Source organism: Gymnogyps californianus, chromosome 1 (assembly GCF_018139145.2).
Source record: "Gymnogyps californianus isolate 813 chromosome 1, ASM1813914v2, whole genome shotgun sequence".
Taxonomy (NCBI): Eukaryota; Metazoa; Chordata; class Aves; order Accipitriformes; family Cathartidae; genus Gymnogyps; species Gymnogyps californianus.
The window spans coordinates 67,704,888-67,724,152 of NC_059471.1; the positions used below are offsets into that span (position 1 = coordinate 67,704,888).

Consider the following 19,265-nt stretch of genomic DNA (forward strand, 5'->3'; position numbering starts at 1 on the left):
GGCAAATTATAGGATAAAGAGAAGACACTGTCTCTAAACTGGTAGCTTCTGAAAGGCGATTTTGCTTTGACCTGGATTGTCGGTAGTTTATATAATCAGTCAATAGATTGAGTCAGCTCATGTGTCTCATTTGCAACAGTTTTGACAAATAATGTAATACATCCCAATATGCACAGAGTATATTCAAAGACATATTGGTAGCCAAAAAAAAATGCAGCTTACATGCCTGCCCAAAACTCTCTGCTTAAAAAAACCTAACTCCTTCCCACCTACAAAACCCCCAACAAGAGTTCTTTATAAAGTTATTGAAAATAGAGATGCAATGAATAGGCAATGTTTGGAACCAGTTCTAAATAATTTTGAGTAGAATTGGGAATGTACAAAGACCATGAAGTAGTTTAGGTTAGACTTCAGCAAAGTCTCTTATGCTGTTTTCATGATATATTTTGATCTAAATGACAGAAACACAGGTCGGACTAATATTACTTCTCTTTTGCAATTTTGACCAGTGCAGCCTCCTGAGATAGCTGCCCCTGGTTTCAGCTAGCTCAGTCTCATTAATGGATGTCCGGTCAGTTGTCATTCACAGCCAGCAGCAGAGCAGGTTGGATAGAATTTGGACTCCAGGCCAAAGCTGAAAAATACCTGAATTTCTCGTCTTTTCTTAGAACCTGTTGTGCACTTGAAAATTCAAGGTTCATTTTTACTCTCTGGATTTTATGTATAATCTGTATGCTTCTCACGATCAGCACATTTAGGTTATCAGCCAAGGCTCAACCAAAGTTCTGCTATTACATTTTCTCAGCTAAAATTCAGCGCTTCTAAATAACTGATAAGGAGTCACACTTCCAAATGATTTATATAGCGAGACACTTCAAGGAACATTTTTCATTTCAAATACTGTCACTCCTTGGGACTGGGAGCATGCAAGACATTGTTCTCAGCTTTTCCTGAACATGTGGCCTCTGGTTAGGAGCCTGTACTAACACTTGCAGATACAAATGGACTTCTTGTGTATGGTGATGAGTTGTTCAAAACACACATAGAAGTTCCTTCTGCGGGGAGGATCCTTTTTCCTCACTCAGCTGTTATCCTGGTGTGCACAAAGCCATGCTTCAATATTCATGAGATGCTTTTTCTGTCAAAAACCAGGGGATTTGGAGCAGTACTGACCTATGACCTTCCCAAATAGCAGGGAAGAATAATTCATAAGGGGTGAAAATGGAAGCAAGACAAGCCATCTGAGGCCTAGGCATGATTACTGTCAGGGGGACCTTCCCTGCTCCCCAGGGAGTCTCAGTTACGAACTGCTCCTCTGCACCTGTAACCTAATTCAGCTTCAGCTCCATCACAGGCCTGCAGCCCTACTTACATCTTCAATAAAAATCCATTTTGCCAGCATCATAGGACATTCTGCATGATGGACAGACACTGTTACCTTTTAGATGGAGATCTTAGGTTTAATGAGTGATACTCAGCATGTAACAAAAGGCATACAAGAAGCAAATTTGGCTGCAAGCGAAATGAAGATCCCAGCATTGCCTCTTTGAAAATAAATGCTTTGTATCCTGGGTATTGTGATCTTCCAGTCACTATTTTATCCAGCTGAGGTGGCTTGAAGTTGATTCTTCTACCTTTGAGCATCCCTAGGTTTGCAGTCAATGAAGATGTTTTTTAGATCATCACTCATTTCAAAATGCATCTTGGCTTTTGGGAAACAGCTGCGTTGGTTCTGCTTAAAGAACAATGAACATGTTATGGAAGGCCTGTAGTCTTCAATTATTAAATTAATGATATGCAGAAGTGCTTTCAAAACATGTGATTTCATACTCTGGTCTGCATGTCAGTGCTCAATATGCATAAATCTATGCCCTCCTGGAGAAGCAGAAGGCTTATAATAGTCTAACAACTCATAAAAACAAAAAACATGTCAGCTCGGCATGAAAGTCTGGTTTCAATTCACAAAAATTGACAAAAGCCACAGGAATATAGTACTATGCATGAAATCACTTCTAAGGGGTGGCATATATTCCACATTTACTGAAACATCTAAAATTTGCGCCTAAATTTTAAGTTCCTACAGTAAGAAGCCTTTGATGTCTCTGTTTCCTCTCACGTCAGCAGAGAAAAAGCGGGTGCCCCGGATGTAGGCGCCTCAGGTCTACAAGGAAAATGGATGCTTGTTTTAAGAAGACTGTTTTGCTGGGCACGAGCCGGTTGCCTGAGGTAGGGGACTGGATGCCATTCAAGAACTCTTGTAATTGAATTCCGCTTGTTCAAAGGACAGGCTAGAGGAAAACTGTGTCAAACTCTTTAAAAAGGTAGAACCCCCCCTGCAAGCTAAATACCAATCCTGATATGTACCAGAGAATCTCATACCTACTAAACTGAACAAAACTCCTTTATTTCTTTTTATGAGGAGATCTGCTAAATAAACAATGATAAAGTGCCTGGAAATTTCAAGGACATGATATAAAGACACAATAAACCAAATTTGGATTCTAATGGTGAAAGGAAAGGCATAAATTTGCTGGATAGTCAGCACTGAAACTGCAAATTTGTTGTTTCCCCTATAAGACATATGCTTTGGCTGACTTTGCTGCTGCAAACTAGCAGGGGCTTCAGATGGTTACAGAGAGCACCACTCAAGGGCTGTGACAATGACTTGCAGGGCAGAGAGGTTCCTCTTCAAGTGAGGAAAGAAAAGGTGAGACATATTCCTGTGGCAGAGCTCATCAGTAAGTTTGGCAGCTACACGCACAGCCTTCCTACCAACCTGCCCATTCTCTCAGCAACACCCCTGAGCTCTTCCAAAGCAGCAGTAGAGTCAGTTTACAGGTTGTCAAGACGTCAAACCCCTAACAAGACATACAGGACATTTACCTTAAAAATAGCAAACACATTTTAGAACAAAATGGTCTGAAGACAAGATTCTCACTGACCCGAACACCTTGATGTAAGAGCTCAGGGGCCCTTTGTTTATGCTACTTTGGCTGGCATTCAGCCACATGAATAAAAGAAAAATGCTGAACTGATTTTCTGTCTAAGGCTGCAGCATCATTAATTGTTTCAGAGCCATGTCAGGTCTTAGCAGATGGCACAGAAGGAACTAAATTTTTGACATTTTTAATTAAAATGTAACCCCTTTTATTATGGGATTAATAGATAAATAAATATAGCCGCACAATTTTAATGTACATTTTGTAAGAGGCAAATTCTGGACTCTTTGTAGACCTAACTAAGAAGGCTGAAAGCAGGTGAATTCATGTTGGTAGCTCTTGTGATTTTATTACTACTCTTAGAACAGCGAGGCATTTTTCTGAAGGCTGCTCCTACAGTAAAGAGAATATAGCGAGAATGTCAGCTCCACTTTTTTTTCCCAAGAGATCCACATTCTTAATAAAGTTTGCAAAAGAAAATGTTTAAATCCCTCAAACCAGAATGCAAATAGTAAGACCCCCAAAAGCCGAGACATGTATTCATACATGCAAATGCCACACTTGGGGTGACTGGGTCCTTAGGCTGCAATAACACTTTTTGACAGAGGTTTTCACTTTTTCACTTTTCACTAAGGTTGATCCGAACCACCAAGACTGTTTTTCCCCTCCCTGGATTTTGGCCAAGACAGTTTTGGCCAGCAGTGAAGGAGGCATGTGCTCAGCTGCCTTGTCTGCAAATCTGCTCCGTGCCCTGAGGCAGAAGAACCGCTCCCCAAACCTGTTCCCACCATGAGCACACTGGAGTGGCTTCATTATACCCTAGCCCTAGCTGTGCTTCTGATCGTTGCACCGATTACACCGATCACGTGTCTTCCCATCTGCTGCAAAGGACCCAACCAACCTTCCTTCAGGCTGGATTTTGATAACCATAACTTGTCACAGAGAACACAGGGCCCTTCTTGTCCCCTACCACTTGTGCCCAAATGCCACAATGGTCTGTGAAATGAGTGGGGTTTTGCGCACCAGTTGTTCTGTTAAAATGGGGAGAATAGTTAAGGCACTTTCTGCTTCATGGTCTAATTTTCGTGGTTTACTAGCTTAGAATGAGTCTTCACATGACTCTAGCAAAGGGTGTGCATGGTTTTTCCCTTGACTAACACAAGAACAGAAAAGCCACAGTCTGTCACATCTCTTGTAAAGTCCAAATGTGTCACTCTCAGTGCCAAAAACCAAGGTGTCATTTACTTGACAAGCTGGGGACCCTCACTCATGTCTAGTGCTTGTGCTGCTTCGCAGATGTCCCAGTACATCTTGGCACACGCACTGCTTTGTGCGGGGGCCGTATCCTCACATTCACCCTCCTGCTGAGGGCTGAAAGGAGGGGGAAGACCTTCCTGCCTGGAAAAGGCATATGGAAGAAAATGGGCTAAATTACAGTTGGACCGAGCTGCCTTTCTGGCTCCTACATGTGGATGGGCAGCAGAGGGAGGTGAGCAGCTGAGGCACGAGTAGAAGGTACTGCTCTGCTGCGGCAGTGTCCCCTCGGCACGTCATTTTGGCTAGTCCTGTGGCACACATCGGCATGCACGCAGGCACCCTGCCTTCCCCAGTGTCCTTGCAAACCTGCGCTGCAGGGGCGTGGGGGCTCATGTCATGGGTGGCAGTATGGCACAGCTGTCGAGAGTGACCCCACGGTCTGGTGCACCACATCAGCCCCACAGGGGAGACCCACCGGCGCTGCAAATGAACATAAACAGGCATTCCTGCCCAAGGCAGTCCCTGCGGTTTGCTGCTTGTCCCCCTTCCTGCACTGCCCTCTCCCAGCTGTCTACACACATACCAGTGCAGGCAGTGGCTGTAACGTGGATCGCTTCCTGCACCGGGCCACTGCAGGGGCGCGAAGTGATCCATGTTTGTCCCAATATGGGGATATGGGTGCGAGGGGCAGGAAGGCACGGCCAGGGAGAGGACAAGGGCAGGGCTGCTTTTTTCAGCAGAGAAATGATGGGCGGGAAGACTCTGCCACGCTTAGGTTATCTCGGTGCTAGCAAGAAAGCACAGACCATGAGGAGCTGGTCTGTAGAGGCAACCTGTTGCTGCTAATCTGCACACCAAGTGTGCACATGACTGAGCAGGAAGGCCAAGGCAGAAGAGGTTTGGGGACTATTATTATTCTCCATTCTCTTCTGCGCCTTCAAACTGCAAATTACCACTTGGGTTCCCTTATCCACAGAAACAGCGGGCATCTGCAAGGGGTTTCAGTGCATCCCTGGTGAGTTTGGGTCCTGTTTCTGCCAGGCCCCCAGAAGCAGCCTCTTGGAAGCTCCTTTTGGGACCTGTGGGGATGTCCAGGAGGCTGCTTCTCTGCCCCCTCCTTCAAGAGGGGGAAGGATGGGGAGCTGCACTCTCAGCACGTCTGATGGTTTAAAACCTCCTTGGGTGTTTCTGAACAGCAGCTACTCGCTGGTTGCAACACTTGTCAAAGTACGGCACATTTGCTCATCCTCCAGTGATCTGTAGGGAAATAATTACTCCAAAAATCTTTTTTATCCCCAATGTGTGAATTTCATACCGACATTGCTACCCTGCAGGGTAATAGATACATTCAGGGTAACAGGATCACTCAAAATTATTCCTTTCTACAACAGAAAGTGATGCAACATAAGCCACATTACTTCAAACAAATTGTAGGTTTACTTCTTTTTTTAAATGTGTTGCATTATTGTGAATCAAATTTGGCTTTATCCTCCAGCTCCTCATGCCTGCCCACTGATTAATGCAAGGATGGGAAGGACAGATGCCAAGTACCGTCACATCGGGACGACAGCACCGTGCAACTGCTTCGTGCAAGAGTCAGCCATTTTGAAAGAGGCGAGGCAACGGCGTGCCGTCCACCAAGGGCGCCCAAAACCCACCTCCACCCCCGCCTTACCTGGGCTGGGGCGCTGGAGGAGAGGTGGGTCAGGTCACCGATCCTGGCGGCCGCCCGCGGGTCGCTGGAGCTGATGAGGACGGGGGCGCTGATCTCCATGGAGTGCCGGTTGCTGGCAGCCTGGGAGGACTTGTGCGTCATGCTGAGGGCAGTGAAGGAGTGGCGCTTCTTGGCGTTCTTCTTGCCCTCCGCCTGCCTCTGGGCCGCCCCGGCTGCCCCAGCACCGGCCAGCGTGGAGCATGGTGCCAGACCTGCTGCCGCTGCCGCCGCCACTGCCGCCGTCTCTGTCGGCAGCGGCACATCGCAGCCGGAGGCAGCAGCCGAGCACGTCTTGTCCATCTCGATGAGCTGCTTGGCAGATTCATTCAGCTGTGTGTGGAGGAAAAGGGAAAGATAAAAAAAGATTGAAAAAAGAAAAGGGGAGACATTAACAGCCTGTCACAGCTTGCTGATGGCACCTGCTGGACCTGCCTGGGCCTTCCTCCCCAAAGCACCATGATCCTTTCCTGGTGGCCTACCCCACCCCAGCCGCTGCCCCAGCAAGGGGACCACGCTGAGCACTGAAATGTGGTGGCTGCCTCCAGCGGGGTCTGGGGTGCTGCACATGCCTGCACGCCTGCGGGCTTGCTGCAGGGCGGATCTGCCCTGGCAAAGGGGGTGCTTGGGACAGGTCCCAAAACCAGCCTGGTTTTATCATCTCTCCGCCATCTCTCAGTCAGCCAGGCAGGTCCCTGGGAGGCACACTAGCCCATTTTGTTTCCCAAAACCTGCCCCAAGCTAAGTGTTACTGTCCAGCTCCAGGGCGATGCTCAATTTATTTAATTTTCTGAAGCTGGGTGAGTTATTTCCATCCACTTCTTCATGCCAGGAAAAGCAAGAGAGGCAGAATAAGCATCCAGCAGAGTTAGGCTAGAACCAGGCACCACAAATCGGTGCACAAGAAGCTACGACATTTAAAAAAATGGCATTCCCCAAAATAGTTTGTCCCAGGCTGCAGAGGCAGAGCCAGGGGAAGGAGGCAGGAGCCTCTTCATCAATGTCTTGCTGTTCCCAGGTACATCATAGGCCTATGCTTGACGTTTGCCACACAGGGTTTTCATCCAGGAGTACAGCTTCCAAATCCTTCCAATTTCATCTCCCTGCCGCCCACCTGACACAGGTTATCCAAACACAGACGCAAACTGAAGGCATTTTTTCCAGCTGTATCACCTCAACTGGGGAAGAGCATGATGGCCACTGGAAGACTTCCTCGGGGTCCAACTTGAAAAATTGGTCTCATCAGTCCTCCTGAAGGGTTTAAAACTTGGCCTACAGCCCATGGAGACAGCAGAGCACCAGGACATTCAGGCCAGTTTTCAGCCCGCTGTTCCTCCTTCAATGCACACTCATAGATAACCTCGTGCCTATAAATGCCAAAGGCATGCTGGGTGAGACAACCCTGTTGCTGAAGCCTCTTACCTCATAGCCACCATAACTCATACAGGAAAGCTATGCCTTACATAGCTGGAGAGTTTTTAGGCGCATGGGGTGCTACAGTCACTGATGATACATGAAGTGCAGTCTGAAGTCAGCAGTGCTTTCTGCACAGCGCTCATTGCCAATAGATCTTCCCTCGAGGGGTGCTAACAGCTGAGGGAAAATGCCACATTTTGCCAACAGACCTTTATATTAAACTAGGATGCACCACAATATGTTTGCATTTAACGAATAAAAACAACATATGAAAAAGGGAGCCACGGCTAATGCACGCGTGCTTTTGCATACACTGCTGTTCTGAGACCCACAGAAACCAGAGGTGCATGTAATACTATTCTGGACCAAAATGAGGCTATTTTTGTTTCTATAACCGCTGTATGAATTATGGCAGCATCCAAGAAACTGAGTCGAGGACAAGGTCTTCTCAGGCTCTAAATAAAAAAAAGAATAGTTGCTGCTCCAAGCCAAGCCAATTTAGAAACCTAATACAAGTGAAAATAAAAGGGAAAAAGAGACGGATGGGAAAGATAACAATAGAAGTGTGCAGTTAAACAAATGTGTAATTGAATAGCTTTTATGACTCCCAACCACTGTCACCATGCTGTAAATATAAATAAGAAATAGATATTGCTAGCCTTATGCCAGTCCTCCTAAGTTTGAAAGCACTTCTGACTCCATGAGGACTCATTCTGAGTAACAGGCAATAAACACACTAACACCTAGAAAGTAAACATCAACTTGCAGGATCCTTCATTCTGTGACAGCTTCCACCAAGTCAACCAAGAGCCTCCAATTAATGATGCTCCACTACTGTCAGAGCTGCTGGGAGTCCTGCAACCATTCAATTAGCAGGCCATTTTCCCAGCTGCACTCTCCAACTTGAGACCATGCTTACAGCCAGCATAGTGCACTGCACCTGCCAATTTTTGCCAATAACAGCTGATCCCATTTCAGATTCTTCAAGAATGTCCATTATTTCCCACTTCATCATGCTCTAAATTGGTACAACCTAATATTTGCCAGCAGGCTCCAAGTTGCAAGGAAACCAGATGGCTCTCCTCCCTTAAGTAGGTGTTACAGCTCCGCTTACCCAATTGATGGAGATAGTCTAGCCGAATTATTTGAAATATTAAGGAGAAAAGGAGAAAGACATCAAATATGCATGATTCTTTTCTACCCTTCACCCTAGCAGAGGGTGAAGAAATACTTTGCTAATCAACAGGAAGCAGGAAAAGAATAGATTTTAACCCTTTGACACATGAAAATACAGAGTTAAAAAAAAAAAGAATTTAAAACTTCCTGATTTTACAACAATGCTCCATATGGACAATGAAGTGCACCAGCTATTAATACCAGAACACTGATTCTCTTGTAAGAATTAGATTATAAATCCCACTGGCTGGAATCCAATTTAACGCCGAAGCTGTTCTTTTTAAAACAACAAAATTCATTACTTTTTTGTTCAAAGAAAAACCTGGTTGAAAAGGTCAATAAGAGAGCTAGCATCTAAACATGGAGTGACAAAAAATAGCGCTGTATTGATATAAACAAAGTCATTCTCAATATCAGTAGAAGATTAAAGGCAAAAAGAAAACCCTTCCCCAAAACAGTCAAGCTAATGAACTTTTGGGAATGTCAGAGTCTTCCTGAAATACTGGGAAAAAATTATTTTTGTCTGCCAAGATAAAAAATGCTTTATAGCATTACAACTTTATTTTTGTAGAGAACTGTTTTTAAACAGCTTTGCCCACAGATGCTGGAAAGTACTTCCCAAATAGGCTATGAATACCAGAGAAAAGGTTCTGCTTACTACTTTGTAAAGGCAAATGGTGCTGCCTCTTCACAAAGGTCTTTTAGAAACCCTTTTTAAAACATAAACATGATTGCAAATTTCTTATTTTAAACTCTGAGTATGTAAACAAGCATTGCTTTCTGGTGTCTGTCATCTGATCTTCAGGCAGATCTGCTTCCAGAGGAGAAGCTTAATGGAAAGTTCTGACCCACAGTCAGTCTCAGGAATTTGACATTTCTGGAAGACTGTAGCTGTTACGACAACCCCTAATACCAGAACTCAATTTTCTCGCCCATTTTTGATCCCTCCTCAGAAAGAACCTGTGTTTGAAATTCTGGTCCTGCTAATCCCAAATCATAAAATGCCTTTGAGACTGCAGCAGAACTGATTTTACCCCAAATCCATTCCGTAACAAGGGGATGTCCTAGAAAACTCGATATATGATTTAGAGGGATAAGGCTTGGATTGGAATGCCAAACCAGTCAAACATTCCCAGCAGCCCTGCAATCCTGGGTCTGGGAATGCAAAACCTTGCGAGGGGAAGCCTTATAATAGCTGAGAGACCCTATCATGCAAGAGATGTGATGAAATGGTACCGTAAAACTGTTCACAGGGTCTCAGTGACTATTGACTGTGGGTGCTGCATGCTGAGATAAGGCTGCACCAGCCCCAGTTCATAGAGCTACTGTGCCTGTTTCTCAGGAAGGCATTCCCCAGCTGCGAGGAGCTGTACTGGAGACAGCTCCAGCTCATCTGGTTTTGAGAGTGAAGGAGGGTGCGTGTGGAATACCTCTGTGCACAGAGCCTTGTTCACCTCCAAACAACCTTTTCCCACAAAGGGAGCAGTAATCAAGCTCCGTTCATTAAAAATTTGCTGACCTTGATCAGGGAGCCACACTGCTCTCCCTGCCACAATGCAAGCTGTCATGACTTTGGCCTCCAGCCAGACAGCCCATGCAATATGAACTAAGGGAGAAGTTTTGTTCTTCTTCTGGCTTTTAGATATATGACTGTTTTAGATATTCTACTTGAGACTTTACCATATGGGCAACAAAGGTACAAACATTAAGCTACCTCACTCAGGACTTCTCCACTGCCAAAATTATTTTTTTATTAGTCTCTAGATAAACCTAATTTTTCTGCAGAATGCATTATGGGGACTTTCTCTCTCCCTCTGTCTCTGTTGCACATACTTGCACACACTCACACATACACCCCCCCCCAGTTCACCCCAGTTCCTGATACATGTGGGTTTAAAAGGGACTGCCTGTAAACAGTTTCAACATATTACTCTGTTAAGGATGAGGGGATACAGGAGAGAAACTGCCATCTGCGCTGACTATCCCTACATGGGACTAAATATGCCCTTTATATCCCAACGTGATTTAATGAACTATAGTTTCAATGGGCAGCGTTATGCACCTACTTACATACCTCGGCTAGGATGAAGAGTGAGGAAAAAGCTACTTCTTGTTCAGTGTGGGTCATAATTAATGCTAGTTTTAGTCCAAATAACAAACTATTACTGTGGAACTTAGTGTTATTATTATGGAACAAGATAGAAGCATGGGACATTTAGGTCAGAATTAAATAATTAACCTTTACTGCATCTCCATTGACAAATACACCAGTGTGTTTACTAAGCCATGGAAGTGGCAAAATTGTTCTAGCTCAGTTTAGACCTCCAAGGGACACTTTGATACACAGTGGTCACCACAGCAGCTCCTGGGTTGTTGCAGTTCACTGATGGTGCTGTCTTCTGTAGGACGGAGGACAGTAAGTCTTATTCTGCTATTGAATACTCTTAGCTTTCTAGTCATTTAGGTCTGGGTAAGGGATTCTCTTCTGACTGATATCTGACCTACCAAAGAGAGGACCTCACTTTGTTTCTGGTTTAGCAACATACTTCAGCGCGTACTTGATGCTATGCAGACCAAAGTGTCACTAATGGGACTAGAATGCCATTCTTTTCTGAATAAGGAAGGATTGCTTAAATTCTCAGTGTTACACACGTGCTTAAGTATTTTGTTAAACTGAAGCCAGTTTGAACCAGAAAGCACAGTTTATTAAGACTTTCAGGAAAACAATGCTTCATTTGCTAGATAAGCTTTTTTTCCGTCTTTATGGCAAGTATTAGCTAAAGGATGGTGCTGTTCAAATACAGGTATAAGATCAGAAATATGTTACTTCAGGCCCCTTTTAAAAGTGAAAAGTTACAAAACCCCACAAATCAATGCATACCTAATGAAAAAGAACAAATTGGTAAGAAAAAATATCATGCTCAAAGTTTTGGAAAGGAACCACTGAGCAGAGCAGAAAGGAAAATTAAAATTATTAATAAAACTTCTTCACAATGTCCCCCTGAAAGACTGAAAATATTTTCACCTAGGGACTGCTAATTTTTATACTTTACAGTTCATAAATATTGAGAAGATCATGCACATCCCTATTTTATGCCTTGCAGAAACTTTGGCAACTTGGAGTTCCATAGCTGATTTTGTGATTAAAATAAACAGTCTGAATTTATTACTGCATTTTCACTTCAGAGTAGTTACTTTCAGGAAATATTAAGTTCTTATGCGCTCATTAAATTAGTTTTGCTAGTATTATAATTTATGTCCTGAAGCACAGTGAGGTTATTAAGTAAGTAAGGGCATAACTATACAAGAGTGTCCTGTCTCTGCTAGGTCCCTGAGAGGACTGCATCTGTTGAAAGCATTTTCATCCCCAAAAAGCAACTTTTCAGAAAGCTAAAGCAGCTTTTCCTTACTGTTATCCCTACTGGCAAATGCAGGATATAACCTTTTTTCTACTGTAGCCAAGTAGCAAAACACCCTTTGACTCAAATCAGTGTTAGGAGAAAGTACACAATACTTTACCTAATACTTTACATGTTCATTGGGTAAGTTAGTACGGTGGACACACAGCAGTTCCAAGGACTTACTAATGGGATATTAGCAGACAAAGTTGTACCAAAGGCTCTTCAACCAAGTCATATTGAATGCATCTATAATTTTCATCTTGTATATATTTTGTAAATTCAGATTTAAAAATGTTTAGAGAAAGCCTCCCAAGTTCTCCATGGACGGTTTAAATTCAATGGACAGAATCTACAAAATCCTATCTATCTCAATTATTTATTTAAGCACCATCTTCTAATGAAGAATCATTAGTAAGGCACAGTTTAAGAGAAAATATTCTAGCTAAAACAAAGCATTATTTAATGTTTTTGTGTTAATCTCTCAAAATCCACTATTGCCTTTTCTAATTTATTGCCAGGGAGGGACAAGCAAATCTGGAACAGATTTTCTGCAAGTGGTTTATCCATCATGGAAGACAGATTTCTGAAACCCCTCACTGTGATTGAGAGCAGAGTTATTCCATGCACCCAGAAAATGCAAGAAGCGCAGTACATGCGCTTGCTTGAACACATTCACAGGGAGCAATAGCTGCAGAAATACTTTGCTAGGACACATCTCAAACTTCAAGTGTCCTGTTCCTCCAGTCATAGGCTGAGGCATACGTCTCATTCGCTTTTCCAAAAGCCTGCTAAATATGTTAGCATGTTCTCAAGGAAGGAAGTCCCTAAAACCATGCAGCAGGTAATCTTCCTAATAAAGGTCATACATGTATGCAATTATGTATAGTCTGGAAAAAGCAAGCCAATCATTTTTGTCTATAACATGGTTCCCTGAAAGGCAGCGGTACTTAGCAATGTATTTCCCTGTCTTACAAGATCTTTCTCATTTAGCAGCAATGTCACTTCTAACGCACTGAGAGGCCGAAGGAATGTAGCATATTAGAACAGCATGTGCTTGGACGAGCTTGTCATCATGATCTTGCAGAATGAAAATAAATAATGCGTGCAGCAGAAGTAAACACTAAGCTTTGGGTGGTGAACTGGAAATTTTTTTTCTTTCCCTTTTTTCCAAACAGTTTTAGGACAGAAAATGGTTCGTAGTGATGGAGAACAAACACATGGCTTGGTGAATCCCAGAAAAATGTGCAGTCGTCTGCTGCAAGTCTGCTCAGGAGCAAAGCGCAGCAAGTAACCTTATGGAAACAGATGTCCAAATCACTGAGAAGAAAGAAAATAAAACTAAATGCAATGGCATTAAAAATAGATGAACTCACCAAAAAGAAGTACGCTTTCTGCATCCCTCTCCACTCCCTGAAACAATTCAAGCTATCTAGCCTTCAGCTCCAAGTATGAGGACTATCTTACTTTGATCTGTCATCTCTGAATCTCAGATCGCTGTGTGTCTTCAATGTGCCTAAGGATTTCCTTCTCTTTTCTTCCTATCTGTCCTCTGTGGACACCCTTTTTCATAATGAGACGCTCATGATTGCACCAAAGCTCCTCTGAAAGCAAGAAATGTAACCAAATACAGCTTTACTCAACATCAGAAAGAGTGAGAGAATCCAGCCTTTTTTTGCTTATAAATTATTCAGAAAGCTAAATAAAAAGTGCGGTCATGAATTCATGGGCTTGATCCTAATTCCTTTGAAGTCAGTGGCAAAACTCCAGCTGCCTTCAACGGTGGAAGGACTGGTGCCCATCTGGCACCAATTTCAGTACCAGAAGAGTCCCTGTTGGAGCTTGTGAGGAGTTTACTGACAAACTATTTTTTCATCAAAAAAAGAAACTCATCGGAACTTAAGTACTTCCCAGGAACATGCTGGTTTTGACAAGATGTCCATCAGGAAACCATTTCTCAGATGATGTTTCTCAGCTAAGACACAGAAATGACCAAGGCTATAGTGGTTTGGGAGTTCGCCTGGGTACCTGGGCTCCTGGCTCAAAGTCCCTGTGTGGACGAACAGCCATGGGAGACCTGAAACAATACTGCCACTTTTCTAGTAGAAAGCCACCAGCTTTCTGGCTATGCTGAGTCTCCTTCACTCTTGTTCTTGTTAAGTGGAAGACCTTTGTGACTCTCCCTCTGAGTCCAGGTGCCCACCTGCACAATGACAGAAGATACTGGTGCTGGCAGGAGAAGTGTGAGCAGCCTTACGCTGGGCAGCAGCCTGGACAGGAGACCAAGATGGACTCTGGAGGCTTTCAGAAGCAGTTCAGATGTAGTCCTCATGCCTCACTGATACCTGGCAGCTGTATGAGCCCTTTACCATTGCTGCCAGTTACTGCAAGGAAGGGAAGCCCTCTGAAGCAGCTTTGTGCTGAAATCTAGAAACTCCTTCACTTGCAGAAACTTTCACTTTGAGCCAGGTGGATCTCAAAACTTCAGCATGGGCTAGGAAAGATACTGCAGTTCCTGGAGCAGAGCTGCGTGGATCACAAGCGATCTCTAAGCAATATCTAGAGAGCCTATGTGCCTTAAAAAGAGCCAAGCCTTGTGTTTTCAGAATTTTCTGGCAACTTTCTACCTCCTTCCTTAATGTTCCACAAGGCTCCTGGTGCTATTGTTTACTTGGGTGATCGACAATACCCATAAAATTTTGAATTAACTGAAAATTGACAAGTCAAATACCACCAACTAAGGCAGAGGATCTCTTCAGAGTCAATGCACACATCAAGCCTGTGAGTCTTAAAGTAAATGGCTTCCAAATTACAGTGTGTGACCCCAAGTAATTGTAAATGGGATTGTGAACCAGGTAATATCATGCCCATGTTGTTGCGCGGACCCTTGTCTTCTTGATAGCTGCACTGTGCACACATGCTAGCAGACAGGACATCATGCCCTTTTGCTCATTCTCTGAGATTTGTTCCTGGAAATATTGTTCTTGAAAATACTGTTTTTGTAATGTTCAGGGTTGTGTGAAGGAAGCAACAATACCATGTCTTTTTTTAAGGAAAACACTTGCTTCCAACTTAATGTGATAAAGGATAGGGATGAAAGAAACAAAATATATATATTTGCTGAAGTCCTTTCTGACTTTGATAACAAAAGTGTTCTGGTGGACAATGAGAAAAAGGCTTACATGCACCTCACATCATCAATGTTATCTGCAGAAAGCATGAAGCTGGATAAATCTGTGAAGCTCTTGGAAGCTCTTGGAATTGCAGCACAAGGAGTGCATGGGAAAGCCAAAGTAATTTTTCAAGTATTGCAAGGCTTTGCCTACACTGAGCAAGCAAGGAGTCTTTGTTGCGGTGATTTACAACTTTGTGTAGAGTAAGAAATCTTGTGCAATTGGGGAAAATGAAGTTTTATGTGCTGCAACTGAAGATTACCTGTGGGGAATAGCATACAAATAAATGTACTGCGCTCTCTATCTCTGATAAAGCAGTGAAATGAAGAATGAAAGCAAATGCCAAGAAAATGTTTTGGTTCAATTGCTTGTAAAAGGAACCAAGGTATACACACTTCAAGCAGACATTAGCACTAAAGGCTTGTGATAAACAGCCTTTGTCCTGTGTGTACTATATTTAGGAAAGAGACATTTTTTACTACATAGTCTTTTGGCTCCTGCTTCCCAAATACAAGACAGAGAAGGATTGCTGGATGTTGTACAGGATATTTGCAATAGAATAACGTCCCATGGGGCTGTATAGTTAGATACTGCGTGTGTGGAGCTCCTGCTACAGCTGGCTACAAAGCAGGGTTGCTGGTTGTGGTGGAGATTTGCAGCACCAGCTCCAGGGTCACACTACATGTTTCACTGGGAGCAGCCAACATCAAAGGATGTCAACCACCAGTCATGAAAGCTGCTGCATCATCAGAGAGCTGTGTCCAGGCTTTGGGTTCGCTATTTGCCAGTTGGGGTGAAAATATGAGTCAGGACGTGATGTGCTGCTGTTTCACCCAAGCGTCTGATGACTCCCTAGAGGGACAGTTCTGAGATGTTTCTCTGAAATGGGAGATGAACTATGTGTGTTTGAGATTGGCAGGATGCACGGATTGTCTGTGTGACAGGGAGACTGCTCTTCTTACCTATGCACACAGATGAAAAAGGAGGAGTTGTTCTGAAAGAGAGACATAACTAGCCAGCTTGAGTCTGCATCTCATAGTTGCCCTATCCTGTGGCTATTATTGTGTAAACTCTGCTTGAAATTACCTGTGCATTTAAAGCACCTCCTTCCCACATAGATGTGCTGATGCCTGGTACAACAGCACAGCTCTCTTTTCCCTCAGTGGGAGCACTACTTTGCATCCTTCTTCACTCTGTGCAGTGACTAGTTATTTTTAAACAATTTTTACATGAAGTTGTCTTACCTTGGAGACCTTTATACTTCTGTCATATTTGTTAACAATTGGACAACCGATTGGGACAGCATTGGGAAGCAGTGGCTGTTGCACATGGCATAATCATGCACATCTCAGTTGTGTCGGAAGCCCAACCAGTAACTGAAGGCTCTGAAAGCCAGTCTGTAAGATATGAAAATGTGTTTTCTGTGCTATATGATGTAATTGGGTTCATAACCCTCCCCCCTCATCTTGTGGAAGAAAAATCTGACAAGCCTGAACTGTGACAAATGCCCTCGACTCTGCAAATTTTTGACTGAAAATGGCAGCATTCAGCCTCACACTCATGGCACAACTGACTGCCCCTCGCCTAGAGGAACCATTTGCAGCCTTCTTTGGAGGCTCTGAGGTGTTAAAATATGATTGGGTACAAGGCCGAGGTCAGAGTCAGATGTCTCTCCACTGACTTGCCAACAGCTGCAGTCAAGGAGTTCATTGAACTTTCTGGCTATCAAACTAGAAAATGCTATTTGTTCAACTTCCTGAGTTTGATTTCTGGTTTAGGGTAAAGGACACGTACCCAGCGCTGTTGAGTCATGCAGTGAAGCAGCTAGTACCCTTCCCTCTCGTACGCTCATCTAAAGCTGGATTCATGCTCTGGTTTCTGTCAAAGCCTGCTCTGCCACGGGTGTCACTGCTAGATAAGAGGTGTACCATTTCTTCAGCGCCGATGAGCTTTGAGCAGATCTTTTAGGATGCTCAGGCACATGTGTCACATTACTGCAATAAAGTATGATGATTGCCGGCATTAGTCACTTTTATGACATCCATATGCAAATGCTGTTTATGTTAGTATGCTACAACTGGAAGGAATTTGGAAAACCACTGCTCTAGGCCATGCTGTTTGAGTTCTGAGATGGCAAAATTAATGGGCTAGCAAAAAATCTGCACAGTAGGAAATCTTTCTGAAAGTGCAGAACATTGGGGTTTTTTTTCATGTTTGTGGAATTACTTAAGCTCAAATATTTTCCTAACACATTCCTTTCTGAAAATGGACTGCCCTGGGTTGCACCTACATTCCGTAGGCAGAGAGACAAGTTGTCCTGAGGAAACTGAATTTTCGCAAACTGTGACCACACCATGTGATGCAGTCACACAGAGACATTTGTTAATAATACTTTTATTATTTTTGCCGTTAAATGCTGAAGAACTCCCACCATTGATCAGAACTCCATTGTGAGAAGCATTATGTAAACACAGAGCAACAAGACAGCTCTTGGCCAAAAGAAAGTACAATTTAAGATGAGGACAAGAGACAATATATAGATATAGACAAAATATACAATGAGACAGTCTTATCAGCAAGATGGACAGAGGATTTTGCACACCATAAATCTCCTGTAGGTGTCACAGACAAGAACAATTTTAGAGAGGAATCTGGAGGAGCAATACTGATGCAGATGTCCAGATGTTTTTGAAACATTCATCACAACAGTGAAGAACAGAACACTATGGAAGAAAACGAGAATTTGAAAAAACTGACAAAGTGATTGGCATCGCTGGCTGATCAAAGACAGAGGTTGATCTTTCAGTAGTAAATAAAAGATGGTAGGTAGAGAGAGTAATGAGTAATCAAAGGTTTGCAAGTAAGGGCAAGCTGTATGGGCTCTACAGGACAGAAAAGGGCTACAGAGACAAAGAAAGAAGTGGCAGCAGATGAGCACTCTGGATGGTCATGAATAAGGCAGGTCTGCATTTGCTAAGGATGCAAAAAGGATGTAGCCATAATCAGGACACGAGATGATGAGAGTTTGATCTTTGTGAATGCTCAGCAGGTTGGCCAAAGACTAGGTAGGACTGCCAGAGACATGGATGAATGGAGCCAGGCATGAGGATGTGACTCCCATTGACAATATCTTTATTACTTGCCCTGAAAGTACATTGATCCCTCTTTAAGCAGTGACCAAATAGGAACAGTAACACACTTCACTCTGTGTACTGCACTGAAACCTCAGGTATGTGTTGAGTGAGAGTTGCTCTATGCAAAAGCAGACATATGTGTCACTGGAGTGGTGTGGAGCTGCCTTTGCTATGACCTTAAACTCAGCACTCAGGAGTGCTTTTGTGCCCTCAGGGAGCCCCACATGACAAAACTTGGTGCTTGAGACAGAGCATGGCCCCAAGCAGTAACCGGCCAGGGTTAAACCATGACAGAGAAGCTCCATGCCAGTACCAAGAGCTCCCAGACCTTGTCATGGCCTGGGGGACTGCCAGGAATGGGGTATCAATCATCTCTATAGCCCTCCTTCCACCCCAATAATTCATATATTGAAGGAGAGGAAAAACAGGCACCCACCAAATCAATACAACCACACTTCTCTCTGCTGAGCAATGCACCTATGGAAGTAAAAGGCTTTGGCTGGGAACGGGCAAGCCTCTCTAAGCACTAGACTGGAGCAAGGAGAGAAGATGCTGAGGCCATTTTTTCTGCCCTCAAAGGGAAGACACATAGTCCTTCTTCCTGGGCTAGGAAAAGAAAAGAAAGAGGACACAAGAGGAAGACATGCCTGTAAATTCTTTACTCTGTTGCTGAGGTAGAAGCAGATCAGAGAAAAGGGACCAAGAAGATGACCGTCAAGAAACATGCCACTGAGCTTTACTTTCCTCACCAACAGCAAGGTGGGCAGGGAGTGCTCTCCCTTCTTCTGCAGGGTTGCTTTTGTCTTGAGAAACAGTAACACAAGGCAGTGCTGCCTCTTCCCTCAGTGCCCTCCCCTTAGCCACAAGGTAAGAGGAGAGTATCTCCAGCAGGAGTCTACCACTGCCTGAATGCTCTGGCGCCTCTCCTGCTCTGTCCCAAGGTTTCCAGAAAAATTCTGTTATGGAAAAATTCTATTATGGAAACCTCTCTCATGAAATTTCCTGTCAATTTGATTCAATTGTGTCTAAACAGGTTGGAAGACTTCAAAGTCAGATTTAGA

The 19,265-nt window shown here is 43.7% G+C and overlaps 1 protein-coding gene across 1 annotated transcript in view; it reads right to left on the reverse strand.

Annotated features, from left to right (window-relative positions):
• SH3RF3 (SH3 domain containing ring finger 3) overlaps positions 1-19,265 on the reverse strand; it is a 255,130-nt gene that overhangs the window by 57,507 nt on the left and 178,358 nt on the right. Inside the window, exon 4 of the mRNA XM_050903904.1 lies at positions 5,872-6,240. Within this exon, the coding sequence (XP_050759861.1) occupies positions 5,872-6,240 (369 nt within the window). The remainder of the gene's footprint in view (positions 1-5,871; positions 6,241-19,265) is intronic.